The sequence below is a fragment of the Aspergillus caelatus genome (assembly GCF_009193585.1).
Source record: "Aspergillus caelatus strain CBS 763.97 unplaced genomic scaffold BDV27scaffold_8, whole genome shotgun sequence".
In the NCBI taxonomy this organism is placed as follows: domain Eukaryota; kingdom Fungi; phylum Ascomycota; class Eurotiomycetes; order Eurotiales; family Aspergillaceae; genus Aspergillus; species Aspergillus caelatus.
The window spans coordinates 34-18,774 of NW_022475271.1; the positions used below are offsets into that span (position 1 = coordinate 34).

General features: G+C 46.8%; 6 protein-coding genes and 1 non-coding gene across 7 annotated transcripts; 3 read left to right on the top strand and 4 right to left on the bottom strand.

Moving 5' to 3' along the window:
- The first annotated feature begins 915 nt into the window (after positions 1–915).
- On the top strand, positions 916–1,004 carry BDV27DRAFT_t16. Its single transcript has one exon. It is a non-coding gene; the product is annotated as a tRNA-Asp (tRNA).
- Positions 1,005–2,017: 1,013 nt separating this feature from the next.
- BDV27DRAFT_152664 (flavin-containing monooxygenase) lies at positions 2,018–3,508 on the top strand (the record flags this gene model as incomplete). The annotated part of the gene is made up of 1 exon (XM_032071609.1): positions 2,018–3,508. The coding sequence occupies one exon, from the start codon at positions 2,018–2,020 to the stop codon at positions 3,506–3,508; it is 1,491 nt and encodes a 496-aa protein (XP_031932863.1).
- A 478-nt stretch (positions 3,509–3,986) lies between these two features.
- On the bottom strand, positions 3,987–7,048 carry BDV27DRAFT_171996 (glycosyl hydrolases family 31-domain-containing protein; the record flags this gene model as incomplete). The annotated part of the gene is made up of 4 exons (XM_032075747.1): positions 3,987–4,657; positions 4,726–4,859; positions 4,925–5,060; positions 5,125–7,048. 4 exons carry the CDS (start codon positions 7,046–7,048, stop codon positions 3,987–3,989), a joined length of 2,865 nt encoding a protein of 954 aa, XP_031932864.1.
- A 2,947-nt stretch (positions 7,049–9,995) lies between these two features.
- Positions 9,996–10,475, bottom strand: BDV27DRAFT_152666 (nuclear transport factor 2 family protein; the record flags this gene model as incomplete). Its single annotated transcript, XM_032071610.1, has 1 exon — positions 9,996–10,475. The coding sequence occupies one exon, from the start codon at positions 10,473–10,475 to the stop codon at positions 9,996–9,998; it is 480 nt and encodes a 159-aa protein (XP_031932865.1).
- Positions 10,476–11,065: 590 nt separating this feature from the next.
- BDV27DRAFT_120204 (HET domain-containing protein) lies at positions 11,066–13,573 on the bottom strand. The gene has a single exon (XM_032065046.1). The coding sequence runs from the start codon at positions 13,511–13,513 to the stop codon at positions 11,468–11,470; it is 2,046 nt and encodes a 681-aa protein (XP_031932866.1). The 5' UTR covers positions 13,514–13,573; the 3' UTR covers positions 11,066–11,467.
- A 1,010-nt stretch (positions 13,574–14,583) lies between these two features.
- Positions 14,584–15,680, top strand: BDV27DRAFT_152668 (zinc finger MYND domain-containing protein; the record flags this gene model as incomplete). The annotated part of the gene is made up of 2 exons (XM_032071611.1): positions 14,584–15,052; positions 15,112–15,680. The coding sequence occupies 2 exons, from the start codon at positions 14,584–14,586 to the stop codon at positions 15,678–15,680; spliced, it is 1,038 nt and encodes a 345-aa protein (XP_031932867.1).
- An 806-nt stretch (positions 15,681–16,486) lies between these two features.
- BDV27DRAFT_109060 (aspartic peptidase domain-containing protein) lies at positions 16,487–18,690 on the bottom strand. The gene is made up of 5 exons (XM_032064477.1): positions 18,421–18,690; positions 18,326–18,352; positions 18,173–18,273; positions 17,759–18,091; positions 16,487–17,704 (listed from the first exon to the last, which is right to left on the bottom strand). The coding sequence occupies exons 1-5, from the start codon at positions 18,522–18,524 to the stop codon at positions 16,503–16,505; spliced, it is 1,767 nt and encodes a 588-aa protein (XP_031932868.1). The 5' UTR covers positions 18,525–18,690; the 3' UTR covers positions 16,487–16,502.
- Positions 18,691–18,741: the final 51 nt, after the last annotated feature.

An 18,741-nucleotide genomic window follows, 5' to 3' on the forward strand; every position in this document is an offset into this window, starting at 1 on the left:
TTCAAAAATTGATATTCCATGTGGTAAATAGTGACTAATTTCTAATATGGGAATTGAATTGAATAAACTTTGGATTTGATACGCTTGATACTTGGAGCACTGTTTCAACCGTCGTTTGGTTCCACTTTTAACACTTAGTTTAATAGTGCAATCTAGCTTACGTTGAATATCTGCTTATAAACACCCCCTACCTTCTCTGTTAAGCAGCACTAAAACAGATCAATTACAAGAACCCAGAATAAGGCCTCATCTTCAAAAGATATAAAAACAATCTCTAATACCAAGAGAGCCATAGAACAAAGACATGCATCACATTCAAATATCTATGCCTGTTTCCAACAGTGCTAATTCACCCAAAGAAAGCCGCAAAAGCTGCTCAGCGATATTGATGGTAATTTCCCTTTGCTGTTAAGACATACTAAGGTATGCTCGACACAAGTGTTAAAAGCGAAAAGTCTGGAGGATTTGAATTAGATTGGCGGATAAGGACTGCAATAGTTGAAATTTCAAGGTAAATGGTTACTTGCGAGTGGCGAACTAAGCCGTATATAAGAGGGTTGGCTGTCATATCCTTTTTTTAGCCTAGGGAAGATTATTTTTTTGTCGGGTAATTCTTTCAAAGCCGTGAGTATAATAGTACAATGAAAAAAAAAGAGAGAGGTATCAAAGTACTGAGGCATTCTCGAGTAACAGGGTCAGTATTTGTGAGCAAGTATAGTATTTTTATTTCTTCCGACACATTCAAAGTTTTACATTTCTTTTTTTAATTCAGAGACAGCTTCTATTTGCATTCGTAATCCCGGATTGAGAAGGTTGCACTCAGTATGGAATTAGGGCTATCAAGGGGTCGTGATGTCTAGAGAATATTGACCGCTTTGGAATATAAAGTTAAAAAGAAAGATGCTTTCCATCAATTCCTCGATGGTCTAACGGTCATGATTTCCGCTTGTCATCTCATACGAGAACAAGCGCGGGAGACCTGGGTTCGACTCCCAGTCGGGGAGATCTTTTTTTTGCCTCATTCGTTTGTTGTTCCTCCCCAACAACACTTTGTTTTTTTGCGATATTGACAATTTTACTTAAAATACAATGGTATTGTTAGTGAATATATCAAACGAATTTGTATACATATCGTTTTAACGAACCAAGACTGACAAAGTTTCCCCGGTCTATGCGAAGCGGAACATCTGCGGAGAAATATATAGTTGCTGCGCGAATAGCCCTATGCACTGACCGCGCTTCTGGCCACCTAGATTGATGTTTACTTTTGCGTATACGCTAATGTATGATTGGAAGATGATTTCCATATTCTTACGAAGGCCTTTTATCATTGGATGAGAGGTCAGAATTTGGCTTACGGATAAATACTTTGAATGAAAAGCAACAAACTTAGCTTGATGTGCTGATTGCCCTGAAATATGACTGCCACAGACAGAGAGTGATGAGGTTACAGCGAAAACGTGGGAAGGCATTGGTAATGCGGCCAATTTGCCAGAAGGTATTCACAAATTAATTACAGAGTAACTCAAGGAAACCTTTCGTTAATTCCAGGCCAAAATGAAGTGGCAGCACTAGTAGAGCTGGTGAAAAGTAGTCGGTTTGTATATAATGCTTTTTTTATATTCGAAAAGCATTTGACTCTGCTTCACTTATACGGAGGTATGAACAAATTTCTGAGACCTTTTCTCCGAAGACCCATATAGTTCAAAATCAATGTAACCCGGAAGGAGGTGGATTTTGGAAGTGAAAACATGATTGAATATATCCAGTCCTTGGTAAGCAAGTTGTGTTGCTTTCTGGATCTCACAATCTTGTAGATTTCAAAGTTAAAAAGAAGAGAGCTTGGCGCCACATACGCACCGGTGAAACTATATTATCTGGTTTTCACAATGACTAAAAAGCCTATCATTGCCTGAATAAACCATTATTGATGGCAATTCTGTGTTAAGATAATTAACGGTACTGAAGGCTCGGTATCCAGCTACTCTCACATTCATACACTCAAAGACGTCCACTCATGGAACCCGCAAAAAAATACGATATAATCATTGTCGGAGCCGGCGTGGCCGGTGTCAATGCGGCTTATCGCATCCAGACCATGTTACCAAGCTACTCATATGCCATTCTTGAAGTTCGAGACGTTCCGGGTGGTACATGGGACCTTTTTCGGTACCCTGGAGTTCGACTAGACACTGGCATCCATACATTTGGATTTCCGTGGCAACCATACCACCATAGCAAGACTATGCTCGATGGGAGTTCTATTTTTGAATATATCAACCGAACTGCGAAGGAATATAAGATTTACGATCGCATTTTGTTCAATCATCGGCTCAAAAAGCTGAGTTGGGCTTCGCAAGAAAGTCAATGGAGCTTGACTGCGGCGTGTCAAGGTCAAGAGCGCCGTTTTATTGCAAACTTCGTGATATTTGCCACAGGATACTATGATCATGAGCGGCCGCTCTCAGCAGAAGTACCGGGCTTGAGCGGCTATAAAGGAATGGTCGTGCATCCCCAATTCTGGCCAGAAAAGCTCGATTATACTGGAAAAAAGATCGCCGTCATTGGCAGCGGTTCTACCGCAATATCACTTATTCCCAAGCTCGCAGAGACAGCGTCTACTGTAACGATGATCCAGAGAAGCCCAAGCTATATTGTGTCTGTTCCCTCTGATATAGGAGATACATGGATGGATCTGCTACTGCCTGTTATAGTAACACACAAACTGAGGCGCTATGGATGGATGGCAGTCATGCTAGGGAGCTATTATTTCTGTCGAAGCTTTCCCCGACTTGCAAGAAGTATTTTGCTAGGGCTGACAGCGAAACAACTTCCTGAAGATATTCCCCTGTCGCCTCATTTTGAACCCAACTACGACGTATGGGATCAGCGACTGTTAGCATGCCCGGATGGGGATTTCTTCCGAAGTTTGCACACCAGCAAAGTCAACGTTGAGACAGCAAACATCGAGACAGTTACTGCGAGCACAGTTGTTCTCGACAGCGGCAGGGCCGTCGATGCGGATATTATTGTAACTGCTACAGGTCTTAGGTTGCAAACTGGGGGTGGAGCACAATTTGAATTGGACAAAGTCCCGTGTGATATTGCTGATAAAGTCATGTGGAAAGGCATGATGCTGCAAGATATTCCGAACTGTTTCTTTGTTTTGGGGCATCTGACAGATGCCTCGTGGACTCTTGGAGCGGACGCAACCGCTCTACTCATCTGTCGGCTGATAAAACATATGGAGAAGGAGAATATTCGGGGAGCTACTCCTCGCATGTATGGTTCGGCAGGTCAACCTTGTCAGCTCTGGAACTTGAGTTCTAATTATATGCTGAGGGAAGAGGGCAATGTACCCATGGCGGGAGAAACACCACCATGGCAGCCCCGATCAAACTACATACGGGACTCTTTGGATGCTCGGTATGGATCCTTTGACACATGCATGGAATTTTCAGGAAGTTATCGAGATGATGTGGCTGAAGTGACTGAACTGGAGAAATAGTAATTTTCATGCTTTCTTTCCGAAGACCATGAAATCATAAGATCATTTACCAAACGTCATTTGCGCCCCCGTTCCTGGAAAGTGACATGTTAGACATCTACATTCATGTAATGGGCATATATAGTGGTGGTAGTTCCAAAATCAGTTTTTGAGCGGTATTCTACTGATACGTATGGTTTGTAGTGATGGCCTCGTGCACAGACTCTCTGATAAAGGTCATTCAACGTCTTTGCGTCAAACTCCCTGACTAACGTGGAAGCCTGACATGGCTGCTAGTCAATCTAGAGTAAACAGGGCCCGGATTATATTATCTCCATAAGCTATATGAATCTTTTATCTTGAAATGACTTTGCGCACATAGTCGTTACTGAATTGGGCTGTACAGAAACTGGAATCATTATTTTTGAACAAGAAAATTCGTATGTATGTGCCTCGTAAGATATATGCTTACTAGCTATCTCATCACAGACCAAATCATTCACAGAATCGTAACCTCATACTCGCCCGTCAAAGGCACATCAACATGTCTCACCAACTTCTGGTTCTCGGCATCATACTCCACATCCTCATCACCATCAACGCCCTCAGGCTTGCTCTCCACACCCAAGACAGTGATGAGCTCAATATTAACACCAGCCTCGTACTCAAACGAACCCGTCATACTAAGCTTACCATCCTCATAAACGAAGTCGATCTCCGACACAGTATCCTGCACAACTGACTCGCCGTCATCAAGATACAGCGAGCCCTCGGCGTGGCCATCCAAGCCCGGCGCAACAACAATGTTGAAGCCCTTCTGGCGCAGAGCGGTGGTGGTGTTCGCGCTCTCGACGCGCTGGGGGTAGACAATGCCACCCTTATAGTGGACGGTGATGTCTGTGTAGTCGATGTTGTCGAGGGAGACGTATTCGCCCTGTCCGCGGACGGGCTTGCCGGTGCCCCATTCGTAGAAGATGTCGTCGGGGAGGTAGAAGGTGACGCTTGTGCTGTTCTCCTCTGTGACGGGAGAGACGAGGATTCCGTCACCGTAGAAGAACTGGAGGTCAATGGGGTAAGTGTTGGGGTCGTTGGGGTAGTTGAAGAATAGGGGGTTGAGGGTGGGTGTGCCGGTTTGGTTTTGCTTGTAGATAGCTGTGTAGATGTAGTCAACTGGAAGTATTGTTAGTAAAATCTCAACTTGGTTTTTCAAGAGGAGGCTCGGTGGGTGTATGACTTACGGAGCTGGTATCTGATGGAGATTCCGTTGCGGGCGGCTTGAGCTACGGTCGGCCAGCGGTAGAATTCTTGAGGGTTGGCATAGATCTCGGCGTGGTTGCGGAAGAATGTGTAGAAGGAGCCAAGGGTTGCCCATCTAGATGGTCTATATTAGCCCCGGACTGGTCGCTATGTGAAGGGGTCCGTGATTCGAGTTCTTACCTGGCACAGAGGGTCTCTGTGACATTACCACCGAAACCGCAAACGTCGGGACCCACGACGGGGATTTGGTACAAGGACGCGAACTGCAGAATCTGACTGATGGAGAGGCGGTACCAAAGCCACCCGGATACATTATCTGTAGAGGAGTTAGCATGCTGCTGTTGTTGTTGGTACTATTGTCAATCTTGTAATGATCTTACCTCCAAGCCAGTGAGACACATCCTTTCCAGAGCCGGCAAACGTGCTCCTGGTAATCACCAAAGCTCGGTCATCCGGACGCCTAGCTCGCATGGCATTATGAGAGTGCGAGGACATCATAGCGCCGTAAAGGTTGTGGGTATCGTATTGGACGTATCCACCACTCTGCACCAGATCCGTGTCGGCGGTGCTGTCGGCAAGAGTGGGACCGGCGCCGTTCTGGATCATGTATGGCGGCCTGATGAGCTCACGGTTGGGAAGGCCCTTGCACTCGTTGGGACCGCAGCCAGAACCGGTCTGTTTGCCGTGTTGCCAGCCAGCGCGCGAGTCGAATTTACCCTTGGCAGACCGCCAGTGGCCAGCACCGAGGTTGCGGCGGGATCGCGAGCGTTCACGTTTGACAACAGCAGGAGTTGCGGGCTTTTCGGTCGCGTCGTCGCTAACCCAGTTTGGCTGAAGGCTGGCTGGGAAGCCAGGGATAGGAGCATCCGGGCCGTCTCTAACTGGTGGTGCAGCGGGAGGGTCACCGTCCACTTCGGCGAAATTCTCGGGGGTGGTGTTGTTGCCTGGGTACGGGCGGTTGTAGAAGTTTGCGGGCTCATTCATGTCGATCCACAAAGCATCAATATCAGGACCATTGGTCCCGTCGAAGAACGTCAGGAACTGCTCAGTCCAGTACTGCTGGGACTCAGGGTGGAACCAGTCCGGGAAGTAACTGGGACCAGCCCAAACGACACCCTGATATTCAGTGCCGTTGGTCTCCTTCATGAAGATGTCATATTTGAGACCTTCATCGAGCGCCGGGTTAGACTCCTTGTAGTACACGGCAGGATCGACCATGACCATGTAACGCTGGTCCCTTGCATGGACTGTGTCCACAAGATCTTTATACAGATCAGCCGGGAACCGTTCTGGATCAATCGTGAAGATGCGGCGACGGTCCATGTAGTCAATATCAGTCCAGATTGTTTCGAGGGGAATGTTGTTGGTTGAGTAGTTGGCGACAACAGCGGCAACCTCGTAGACGTCCTGATAGCCGTATTTGCACTGGTGATAACCCAGTCCCCAGTAAGGAGTCATCAATGGGGTCTGGGTGATTTCAGCGTACTGGATGGCCACGTCACGTGGGGAGGGTCCAGCAATGAAGTAGAAATCGAGAACACCACCGATGATGTTGTACTCAAGGAACTGGGTGGCGTTGTTGTCGATGAAAATATCCATACCGTTGGAGTTGAGTAGGAACACTCCGTGAGTACCAGTGTGCCTGTGGTCAAAGTAGATGGGATGAGCGCCGTACAAGTTCTCGCCCTGAGGCGTTCCGTAAGAATCACGGGTGTAGATGGTCCGGGTGTAGTTGGTCGTGTTGAGCATGAAGGCATCGCTGTGCTCGCCCAGTCCGTACAGATGTGGGTTCTGCGGCAGGTGTGTCTTCAGGTACACATATTGGCTCTCGAATACCAGCTTGTTGCCGGTGGTATCGAAGAGCACTTCGCCGGTATCCGTCCGAGACACGGTGAACGAGAATGGGTCGGCTTGGAAGTCGAATTTGAGCTTGCTGTCCTTCGGAGAACACCATTCACCGAACCCAGGGCGCGGGAAAACACTGTCTGGAACTTGATAGACCGTGTTGTTGGTGTCCAAGATCTTGACGTGGAGACGATCGCTAGTCTGATACTCGACTTCAAGCTTCAAGTCTGGGAGATCAGTTCCGAAGACATTGCATGCCGGCCCAGCGAGGGTCAAGTCTGCATAAAAGCCAGACCGAGTCTGCCAGTGCTTTGTGGCCTTGTATCCCGGGCATCCAGAAAGGTCCTTGACGTATAGGTCATTGCCGGGGCCATCGAGCGCCTCCACCCCATCCTTGCTCTGGGCAAAGACGGAGCCGCTCAGGGCTGCAGCCGAAGTGAGCAGCCTCTTAAGATACATGCTGAATGAAGCCTGGGGATAGAGCGAAGAGGTGACCTACTTCTGGCCTTATATAACTTCATTCAGCTCTTTGCCAAGACTGGGGTCTTGGCTTCCGGAAATGGGCAAACAACGCTACATGAATTCTCCAGCTATTTCTCACGCTCTTGTGTCCACCGATGGATCCACCAGGGTCCTTGGCGAGTGTCCCGGGCGTTACTCGGCACCCGAGAGTCTACAGTATGTGCAGCTATGGCCTTCGCGCCTGGAAGAAAACAATCGAGCGATCCGAATTCCCGGAAGCTCAGTCGGCCAAAACAGCGATCCTTGGTTTGATTCTCCGGCAAATGCCCGAGAACCATGCAACCCGGCCAACTCTACTCCACAAAACCTGGCGACGATCCTTGCGTTCCTTGTCTAGCTCCCCCGGTAAATGTCCGGGTTGGGTCTTCCCCCAGTTCTCTGGTTGGTCGGTGCTGCATGCGGAGGAGGCTATTAGTTTAATGAATCAGGAAGACCAATGGGCGCTTAGTTTCCTCCGGACGTGCTCCACAGCTGAAGAGCGCTTTTTCTTTCCTAGACGGCCAATGCCGACGGCATTGTGGCATGCCTACCACATCGGGATATTTCAACGTTTATAGTGTCGGGATCAGGGTGAAGGCTAAGACCGAGACTAGAGAGTAATGATGCAATATATCTGGTGGCTGTGCCATATTCTACATGGCCAGCCCACAAATGGCTTCATATTTTTACGAAGCTGGTGCTTGAGTGGGGCCCCGCAATGTACGGCTTATTCCCCACAAACAACCTGGATTTGCAGAGGTAGACGACATGCCCGACGACGGAAATGACGACTTGCTTGGCACTTCTCCAGAATAACATCCATGAGCTCTACTGGGGGCTTTAATCCAATAGAATGTGAGTTCTAGATCCCAGGAGTGGCTATCCACCCCAATTTGACGAGCACTCTTCGCTAATTACAACGTTTAATGAAGCACACTCAGAGCATCCATTGTCTCGAGATTCATTCCTAGATTTCTCTCTTCCTTAATGCCAACTCTGGCGAGGGCTTTTGGAATGTGGAGGTAGTGATTGATCGATTCGTAGTTGGCAATTCTACCCTGAATCTTACAGCCCGAACACCTTGATACTGCACGCCTAGGGGCCGATTCAGCAGTCAGGCCCCCCTCCACTTGTATAGCCTCATCTTCATGATTTCTGCATTCTATAAGTATTCTGCCTTCCCCGAAAGATATGCCTGACTCTATGACAATATGTTCCTTAGATCATTTTTCTTTCTTAACCTTCCTCAGTTCAATTCTTTAAAATCAGAACCCTCTACCGTTTGTAACCATTCCTCGAATCCCACAAGATGTTCCCTTGTAGCTGCAAGTAAGGATAGTCCCCCAGCCAGGGACACTCTTATATAGCTTGGAAAAGAGCAATACCCGGTTCCAAAGCCGCAATCAGATCCAATACCTGAAACCACTATATTCTCTTCTCAACGTACTACCCGCTTCGAAAAGTTAATAGCAATTCCGATAGACGTTGTCTCCAAATGTTACCAACTCGGGATTGGGGTTATGCGAAAAGGATAAGGCCTTCGGATTTGGTGTGCATTATGGGTGCTCCCTTATGGCTGTGTAGATTATTTTGTTATATAGAGCGGTAGATATTGTACGACTAGACAGATGCCTTGGTTGCTAATCCCCAGACTATGTGTATGTTAGTGTTGCTATGTGAGACTTGGAACATATATTTCGCATGCAGCACGCCATCAATATAGCATTCCCCAATCACGCCCACCCCGGTGTCAAGCACCTGCAAGCGCCCAGACAGCGGTGTAGTTTGAACTTTTGTGCGTGGGGTATGTTAGTCCTTTTTCGAAGCAACTCTATCCTAATACACGAACAGCTATCATATAATATTAATGCCTAGGTGGGAGGACTTTTCGTATTCATTCTTGAATTCTTATTCTCACCTATCTAAGCTTTCTATCTCCCTAGCTAGGTGTTGTGGGCCCGCTTAGCGGCCCGGAAGAACCTGTACTTCCGGGCCTCCAGGCCGCCAGACGGAAGCCCCTACTAACATATAATATGATTACTTTGGATAGGATCGAATGCCATCAACTATAAGGGATTGGTAGTGCTCTGACTGTCCAACTCACTTGACTAGTCATATTTCAGTTGAGGTTATGAGTGAGAGTAGGTACCAGGTGCTAAAGGTAATCAGCTCGATTTGAGTCCCGAGTCAACACCGGAGCTGAACTAGATGGACAGTTAAATCCACAGCTAATAATCGTTATGTCCAGTGAGTGGACTAGAAGGAAGATGCTATAATTTCACCCGGTACAGCACTACTCGTTTTATGCGAAAGCTTATTTGGTCTTGGAATTTCGGATGCAGTAATGAAAAGAATACAACTCGAAAAATGACACAAAGAGATCTCTATGGTGCACTTGCGCAAGATTTCGGTGGTGATTGTACAGACTGAGGTCGTAATAAAGTATTCACGAGGGCTGTTAAAGTAGATCAGCGTGACCATGGGTAGCCCTAACACGGTACACGTGCAGGGACTAGAAATATGTATCCAAAGTTTGCGACCAGTCCTGGAGTCTAGAGAATAGCGATATGCCTGTGAGGGACACCTGTATTGAAAGCGCTTTCTTGTCCCTGTGATAAATTAGAGTTTACCCAGGAATGCGCGCAAATTGTTAGGTTGATCCCGCTTGAACACTTGTGTATCTTGAAAGTGCCAAGGAGGCAAAGTGACTCACTCACTACCTACTCTATGGTAAAGTGAATAATGGCATTATCCCCACATCTAGACATGGCACAGACAAGCTCTGTTTCATTCTGTAGCTATATTCCTAACCTCAAAATCCTCTACCCCCAGCGTTATCCCGAGTATTCGACATGCCCAGAAACCTCAGGGCCAAACCACAAAGAAAAGTCTCAGCCACTGTCAATTAAAAAAAGGGGTGAGGATTGACTCCAGGAATCATAGTCTGCAGTACATCCCAGTGTTCCACAATCTCCAACCCATCGAAGCGATACATATCCATGACCGCCGTATCATTCTGTCCCGGTGTAACAGCCTTGACATGAACAAGTCCATAGTCGCCGCCCACAAAGGCCTGGTGTATTTCAAAGACCATACCCTCCGTCGAGAATAATGGGGTTAAAGCTTCAATCGCAGCTTGTCTTCCATCCAAGATGTTCGGGTTATGTTGGGTGTAGTTTTCAGTCACGTATTTGTTGAAAGCTTTCGCGACATTCTTTTCTGTGTAAAAGATGTGGGAGAAGTCCCAGAGGATGGCTTGTCGTTTATTTTGCAGAGTGTATTGGTTGTCCTCGTTTGTGGAAGTTGGATGACGTCCTTGGAGATAGGCGGCACAGGTAAGGCCGAGAAGCGTGCTGGCGAGTAAGGAGACGCGGAGTAGAGGCATATTGAGGATAATCAGTAATATTCGCATAAACGGAGTGGTAACGATAGATGGATACGGATAAGGATGGGATACTTTATTCACATATAAGCATTTCCTTACCGATCAATTCCCTCCACATGCCGATGTAGATCGTCAAAATAGGGAACGGGTCGGGGCCTCCACCCGGAGAATCACCCGAACGCAACTTGCATTTTGATCTAAGTTTGTTGCAGCATCTAGATTCTTGTACAGAGCGAAATGTCGAGTAGAATTATCAGACAGTGAGCTAGCCTGACCACTTCTCTCGAAAAAAGCCCTAGCCTTTGTCATCGGCCTCGAGCGAATCGTCCATATACAGTGACAAAGACTGCCACATACCAACTAGGCTAGAGGCCAATCCATGTTAATTTAAAGGTCATGAGTGGACCTGATGTTACCTAGCCGTGGAATATCGCTCTACATAGTTCTATACATCAACATTATGAGATTTGGTATTAGCGAATAGCCACTGACAAGTTCCACCTCTATTTACATCAATATATCGTAGTATTAGATCGAAGCCTCCATGCTTCTACATATATCTCAATTCTACCTTATAAGACAGTACGTGCCTCTCTTAGACTCCCTTATCCTACCAAAGGTACAAATTGAACTACTGCGGCTTGTTGCTGTCTTTCTCAACGATTCTATTGATCGTACATATATTGCCTCACAAGTGTATAGTAAGTGATTTAGGTCTTTATGCTTCTATCCGGATCATGGAAATAGATTATGCAATTCCCCTTTCCCTAAACTTGAACTACCCAAGGATCCCTCGCCACGACGTACATCAAATACATTTTGACAATCAGTCCGTAGCCCAGAAACTAGAAGGATAGATGGTAAATTTATTACTCCCATTCTAATACAATACCAGATCCACAGCGATGCGTCCGGTTCACAGAAAATTGGTACAATAGTAGGGATACGTCACGTGGGGTCCATCCTGCGCTTTCAATTAATATACTCGCAATCTAGTTCCTGCTGGGGTGTCGTTTAAGATATTGTTCCATTAACTCATTGGCTCTCGCACGGGGTTGGAGTATTACCCCTTCTGCGGCTATGAGCATGGGATCTGTGACCTTGATTTCGTTGCCTCTTTGTTCGAAAAGTACCTCCATGACCTGTGGTCCATAGCGACTATTTGATGCTGTTGCACGAAGGACTCCCTCTGTAATATGTATTTCCTTGGCCCGTTCCCGGAGAAGAAGCTTTATGAGTTCTGGTCCACAGCATGTATTTGATACCGCTGCGCAGAGGATTTCTTCTGTGATTTGTATCTTGTTGCCTTGTTGCCGGAGAAGAATATGTAAGAGTTCAAGTACGTAGCATCTTTCCGATAGAAGTAATCCAAGGATCCCCTCTGTGCGTTCATTGTAACTTTCTTGTTTCCAAGTATGAATCTTTTCAGTTTTTTTGGCAGTGAGATGAGTCCTTAACAAAGCGATGAGCACTGCATTCGTGATATTAATCTCATTGCCTCGTTGCTTAAGAAGGAAAATGATGGTTCCTGGTTTAGAGTGGCTGGCCGATATTATTCTAATAATTAATTCCTTTGTAATCTCGGTCTTGTAGCCCCGATCCTGGAGAAGGTGCTCTAGTGTGTTCAGATGGTTCCAAGCACAAATTGAATTCATACACACTTTTTCTTCTTTTTCTTCCTCTTCTGCTTCAATCGATCCATCACTGTCTTTTAAGGCCTTGGCCATGGCCTTTTCCGCATATTCGGCAAATGGAATGTTCGTCTGTGCACTACCCAGATGCCCCTGTTTGAGAATATCCTCTAGGTTCTTTAGGACTGATGGTGTCGCTATGTCAGTCATTCCAACACTGAGTCCGCCAAAGTTGGTCACGGCTATCTTGACTGCGCGTGCGGCGTCTGCAATGTCGGTTTCTGAAATGCCAAACTGGCGCCATTTGAGAACATTCTCCAAGTCCTGTAGGTTTGCCAATTCCATATAGTGTTGCAGAAACAATCTGTTGAGCAACTCCAGGTTCCGTAGCAAATTCCGCAAGTAGGGAAAATATGATCGCTGAGTGCGATATATGTAGTCATCAAACAGAAATCGGACAACATCATGGATAATTTCATCTTCACTTTTCTCATAATCGGGTCTAAGCATTTCTGCGTCCTGTGCATCCGAGGATAGTCCTAGCAAGGCAAACACCATGTCACAGGGAAGACGTGCTTCGCTTGCACGAAACTTTCGTAGAATGGTATAAAGATCTTGATTCATATTCCACCATGTACCGGTCCTTGATGGTCCAGGCATTATATCCAGGACCGCTTGAGTTTGTGCATTCGGGATTATGTCTATGAATAGAGGGGCGAGGGGAAAGATGTGAGCCGAAACAGACTTTTGTCCACAACACACTATGCCAGCTCTTGCATTGGCAACCTCTTGCAGAATCCAAACCCTTCTAAACCAGGGCCTGTTCAGAAGGTCCTCCAGACCCTGGCGCTGTCGCGATCGAAGGTCTGGATATTTGTCCACAAGGCCAGGCTGTACCGTTGACCAGAGCTCTACCCAGCGCGGGTCCGCCAGTTCCCAAGTTCTGCACGCATGCCTAGTACTTTCCTTCTGGAGCTGGTGTAGCGAATCTAGAATCACGTTCGTCTCGTAGGTTGGCTGACCCAGCCAAAATATGACTCTTTCGGCCTGCTTGTATATGTCGCCCATGTGTCGAACCTGATGTCCACGCTCTTTGTCGTTGCCCTGGTCGATGCAAATACCATCCACCCATAGAATCCGGTCCTCATCTCGGAGGCGAAGATGCTGGAGGACGAGGTATAAGCTCAGCGTAATACCTAGTGTTTTTCCATTCATTCGTACGCTCTCCACGATTTCGGTGGTGCCCCACGTATACGAAAGAGCTTCGTATGAGATAGCACTCTGCTCTGGATACAGCCACGCTTGGAAGAGTTCGCAGTCGATATCAGGGCCGTCCCCATGGCAAAGGCGGACGAGACGAAAGGTTGGCCCGCCTAGATCGAGGGGCTCGTATTTGAAAGAGCCCATATTCTGATCATCAAGTAAATAGCTAGAACCATCTATTAGTGGTTTAACTAGAAAAAAATACTTGAACGAAGAAAAATATAAAGAGGATGATGATATGGAGCGGTATGTGATCGTTGTAGCGGGGCGACTGTGGCTGTGCCTTCTCAGCCTTGTCTCGTATTTTCTCTCAGGCTGGAGTCTAACAGTATTACTTAACCTGGAAATGTTTACTGTGGCTGTATCGTATTATTAGAAATCCCCGCACTGTTTCTCGTATTCTCTGTATGTGCCCTACTACATATAGAGACAGGGTTGATGTCGCCTTCTCTTTTGCTGTAGCCGCATGCATGAGGCTTGCTGAATGCCATTCATTATACTATAATCAGAAGCCTTCATGGGGACTGTTACCCTTGAGCCCTACACCAAAGAGGATAGTGATATACATCTATCCCCCTCCCTGGATAGATCGATATAAAGCAGGCCAGAGCCAATGTGAAGCATCTGCTATACTGGCACTTCTTCGATTGAGGAAGGACTAAGCAAGGCCGATATTTTGATTTGGAGTGAAACAGAAAGGTTACGGTTTAGTCTCTGTGGTTATGATTGCGTCAAAGGTATCGATCAAATCATGGAAGCGTTTCCTGCTATGTGCAGAAGGTAGAATAGTGAAGATATCCAGAACTCCAGAATTACGCTCAATCAACTTAATACCTGACCCTATTTTGGCTGGCATTTTGAGAATTTCAAGTTGACCAGACAGAAGTTTTGTCAAATATGGGTTGCTTATGGTAGGCTCTATGGACATCATGGGACCGAACATAGTACTTAGTAAATACTAAACCAGGGTAAACGGATATTTACATCAATTCACTTATTGTGACCTGCGAAGGTAAGAATGTGCTTACTTTATTCACTAACAGGGTGATGGCTGACTCTGGAAGAGTGAATATACCAGAATGACATCTGTTGAACAGCAACAGACCAGACAACAACAAACAAGGCAGGTCAATCAAGAACACAACTTTCTCTCTAGAACAATAGCCATCTCCCCCACCCCCAGAGATATTCCCAAACCACCATACACTCAAAAAATGGAGAATCCACCGTCTTCTGCAGGAAGCTGTGCCCATTGCCACAGCCTAGCGACCAAAAGATGCAGTGGATGTCTTGGAGTTCGACAATACGACGAGGCGATCCCAGAGCCTACATTGTACTGCAGCTCAGACTGTCAGACGCAGGACTGGGGCGAACACAAGACCAACTGCAAGCAGCTACAGGCCCGCAAATCCCTTTCAAGGGCTGCCACCTTGTTTCAAGCGATACTGTATCGAATCCGCCTGCACGCTCATACAATCCAATCCGCAATTGGACATATGGACGGTTCTAGAGTGATACTGCGCCCCCTCAAGAAAGCCATGCCAAAGGCTTATCGACCTCTGGGGTCGCCATCTATTGAGTTAAAGGGTGGTGATCAGCGTGCGTTCGATGCCATTGTTATGATGGGCTCGTGTACAGAAGCGATAATGTTTCTCTATGTCTTTGTTCGAGACATCTTGTCAAGTAGACCAGCCCTCCTCCGGCCATCCCTCGAGTATCCAAGGGCTCTGCTGACTGCATAGATCTCTGTTCTAGGGTTGAGGAACTTACAATTGAACTCCTCAATAAGGAAATCTCTATCGAGGATCCCGACGGCATTCCCTTTACCCACACCAATAACCACCATGTCTACCGGGCCACACTGAACAACGGAGAAATATGGGTAATCGACCCGTCTGGAGCACAGTATGGATTCTCCGAGTGTCTCTATACCTGGAGCGAGTTCAAAAAGCACAGGCTTGGCAGGATTCATCGAGAGGCCAATCTAGGCTACCACCGTGAAGAGATTCCTCGAAGCTGTTTACAGCTCAACGATCGTTGCATGGTTATTTGGTGGATGGAACTATTCGACTTTCGCTCTGCCGTTGAGGAGAAAATCCCTACACTGTCGAACGCGTACGGGGGAAACTTGAAGTTAATCCTGCAGGGCTCAGATGCTGCGTTTCAGAAAGCCAAGAATGAATTGCTTGATAAGCTGGGAATCTGTGTCACTCTTTGCTTGGACGAAGTCTTCGCCCCTGAACGCATCGCACAGAGATCACTACTCGTCGACGGACGCCTGGCACTGGAGGGATCAAATTCCAGACCCTAGGAGATAGGTCTTCTGCTCGTGCACACAATAAATTCCCTATGCGAGCTCTTTGTCACTAGGATTTGTCCCGGTATCAAACGCTGACAATAATCTAAGTCAACTATTGTCCAGGTAGTGGTGCCGGGGTCGGGATTCCACTGGTGAACTATCTTGAATTGAAAGGTTTCAACTATTCTCATTTGACATGCTACGAAATTATGTTCCGAAGCTAGGCAGTCGCAAGCTATGGATGACCAGATCAACTGGTCCAATAATTTTTAAAATGGACGGAATGGTTTAAGTTTCGAAAGCAATACTATTTAGTTTAGTCATCGGACTTCCTTCATTCCAATTTCTTCCTACAAATGGGCTTACAATTTGGCTATGGTACTTGTTGGTTGAAGGCAACGTAGCTAGATAATAATTACTATGAACCTTAACTTATCTCGATGTCAATCAAGAGATGGGTATGGGACTTCTGCCAGGGGTCAAGACCAAGTCAGTAGCAAAGATTAAGTTGGACAAGTCATGACTCAAGTATTCAACTAAAACATCCAGATTCCTGCTGTACCTCGGAAGTTGACTCCGGGGCCAGGTCGAGTGCAGGTGGATAGGACTTTCCACTCGAGTACATATAAAGGCCATAGTCCTGGCGTTGTCGAATTACATCTTTCCTAACTACATGGGACAGCATCTTTGCAATATCAACTCTCTTGAAAGGCTGTACGACCTTGACTTTTCTCAATCAAGGCTATGCTAACTTGCTGTATTCCTTTCGGTCATGAAACGTTTCAGTATTAATCTAATCTATATATTCCACATCTTTAGACGTGTGGATGTATGTCATGGTGTATATTTAGGTGGGCTCGGATCAGAGCTCGCACGGTGACCCTTCTGCGATGGCACGTTATCTTCATCATCAGAGCTCTCCGTAGTCATCCTCGAGGCCAACGAAGCAGCAATACTCGATCTTGTTTCCGAATGTCGAGAACAATGTCTTTTCTCATCTCTTGTAGGAGCACAATTCCTACCTCCTAAGGAAGACGGCCCAGCCTCTAGTTCCGCTATCCCAGACCCCGGAAGCTCATATATAGCACAAGAAGAGTCCGAAGGTAATTCAGGGTGGCGCTCCCGAGTACCATCAAGCTCTCTTGGTGTACTGTGACACTCAGAGTCCGAATTGCTGCCGTTGTCCGACAGTTGAAGGCCTTTTTCGGAGCTCACAGTCCGGCGCTTCCTTATGAATATGTATGCGCCTGCAATGATCACAATGGCTCCAGTTCCAGTGCCAACTCCTATTCCGGCTTTTGCTGCCGTCGATAGTCCGGACTTATCGGATAGTAAGTCTTCGTATTTCGTGTCCAAATAGGAGTCGATGGGGACGATATCTGTATCGGAATCGGATGACACTAGGTTGGTGCCGAATTTGGCTTGGTACAGTGAAAAGTGTTGCCTTTCGTAATCGACAGCTAGATATGCTTCTTGGAAGAAAACTCGGCCCATACGCTGTTCATCGTTCGTATTGGCTCGTCTGACCGGGAGGTAGGGGAGTGGGGTATCGGAGTATTTGGAAGGGAGATTTGGATATGGATAGGTGAGGGAGTGGTCGAAGGCCTGGAAGGGCATGGTTATATTGACGCTTTGCGAAGAGTCTGGGAGGTCGGAGATTGAAAGTGTGATTGAAATGTTCATGGCAAGGAGTCGTTCGCGGAGTGATGTATCATTCCCGTAAGTATAAAAGCCTAAGCTATCGTCATAGGTCAGGTTGAGGGCGGCGCCAAAGGCATCAAAGGCGTCGCTGGGCAGCCAAAGGTAACTCGTCGAGGAGTCGAGTGTGAAATAGGTGCTACCTCCGGGATGTGATGGGATTATATGATCGTCTATATGAGTTGCATCATCGTCCACCATTCCAGATGAAATCGATATGGTATTAAGTGAGACAACCGGAACTCCGTTTCGGTTGAGGTGGAATGCCGCCTTATTGTCGTAGAAGCGCGCTCGATCCACACCCCCAATAGTTAGAGATGCTGGTGTACCTTTCAGCCCTGCGTATGTATATCAGCGAATGCCTCATGGACGGTATGAGATGTGTGGCGTACGGTAGTGAGCCCCAGCAGTGTAGCCATAGCTACCACTGGGAGCAAAGCTGTCATTTATAAATGCGGTTTCCATGACATTTACGCAAAAATTGTCCATATGGTCACTTTGGTGTATGCCCAGTCCTAGCAACCCGATCCATGTGTCTGTATCATTTATAATTCCAATCGTCTGTTCGGTGGCCGGTCGAAAATCCACATAAATAGTCTCATTCCCATCGTATGTTTCGGTTGTAGGATCCCTCGAACCGGGACCTGAACTTTGACGTTTCCATGTAGTCGACTCGCTGGTATTAAAAAGCCCACCTCGCCTTTTGGAGCAGTCCGCTAGTGAAGCTAGCTTTTCCATCAGTTGACAATCGGTAATGCTTGAAGATGCAGCAGAATATGCCTGCTAGGAAAGGACGAATCACATACAGTTCTCGCAGCCACTTCCTCCAACGATCCATGTCTTTTTATCCACGGTACTTGGGAAAAGAGAGACTGTTTTCAATTGTGATCCGACCCAGATGTTCACACTAGTTATCTGTGAGTGGTGGGGGTTAGAATGTCAGAAGTAGGGTAACTTACGCACTCCAAGTTCCATCATTCCCATACCTGCATAGGCCAGTAATTAGTAAACTAGCACGGGAAAGGGGATGTTTACTTGCTAAAGAAAAACATACCAATCGACATCCGCATCCACAGAGGCAGGCTCCGACTTTGGTTCGGTCTTGGCAAGACAGAAGGGCAGGCCGAACAGAAGAGCTATGCCCGGGAAGCTCTTCATACTCACTGGCGTCAGGACATTGATAACATAAAGCTCCGAATGTTGCCTAGTCGAAAGCCAGGTACTGTAAAGAGACAGAGTCCAGACATAAGTAAACTAGATAATGGGGGTTCTCGCCCGCAAAGGGGCTCCTGGATATGGGGTTGATATGAAACCATGGTACAGGTTTAGCCGCCAAGCATTATGGAACTGAAATTTTTCAACGTTGGCCCTATTA

Bases quoted from the DNA above. Each gene is read 5' to 3' on its own strand.
- BDV27DRAFT_120204 (XM_032065046.1), bottom strand. From the start codon at position 13,513: ATGGGCTCTTTCAAATACGAGCCCCTCGATCTAGGCGGGCCAACCTTT.
- BDV27DRAFT_109060 (XM_032064477.1), bottom strand. From the start codon at position 18,524: ATGAAGAGCTTCCCGGGCATAGCTCTTCTGTTCGGCCTGCCCTTCTGT. The intron at 18,353-18,420 runs GTATGTTTTTCT...TGGCCTATGCAG, and splicing joins GTGGATGCGGATGTCGATTG to GTATGGGAATGATGGAACTT. The intron at 17,705-17,758 runs GTACGCCACACA...ATACATACGCAG, and splicing joins CACTGCTGGGGCTCACTACC to GGCTGAAAGGTACACCAGCA.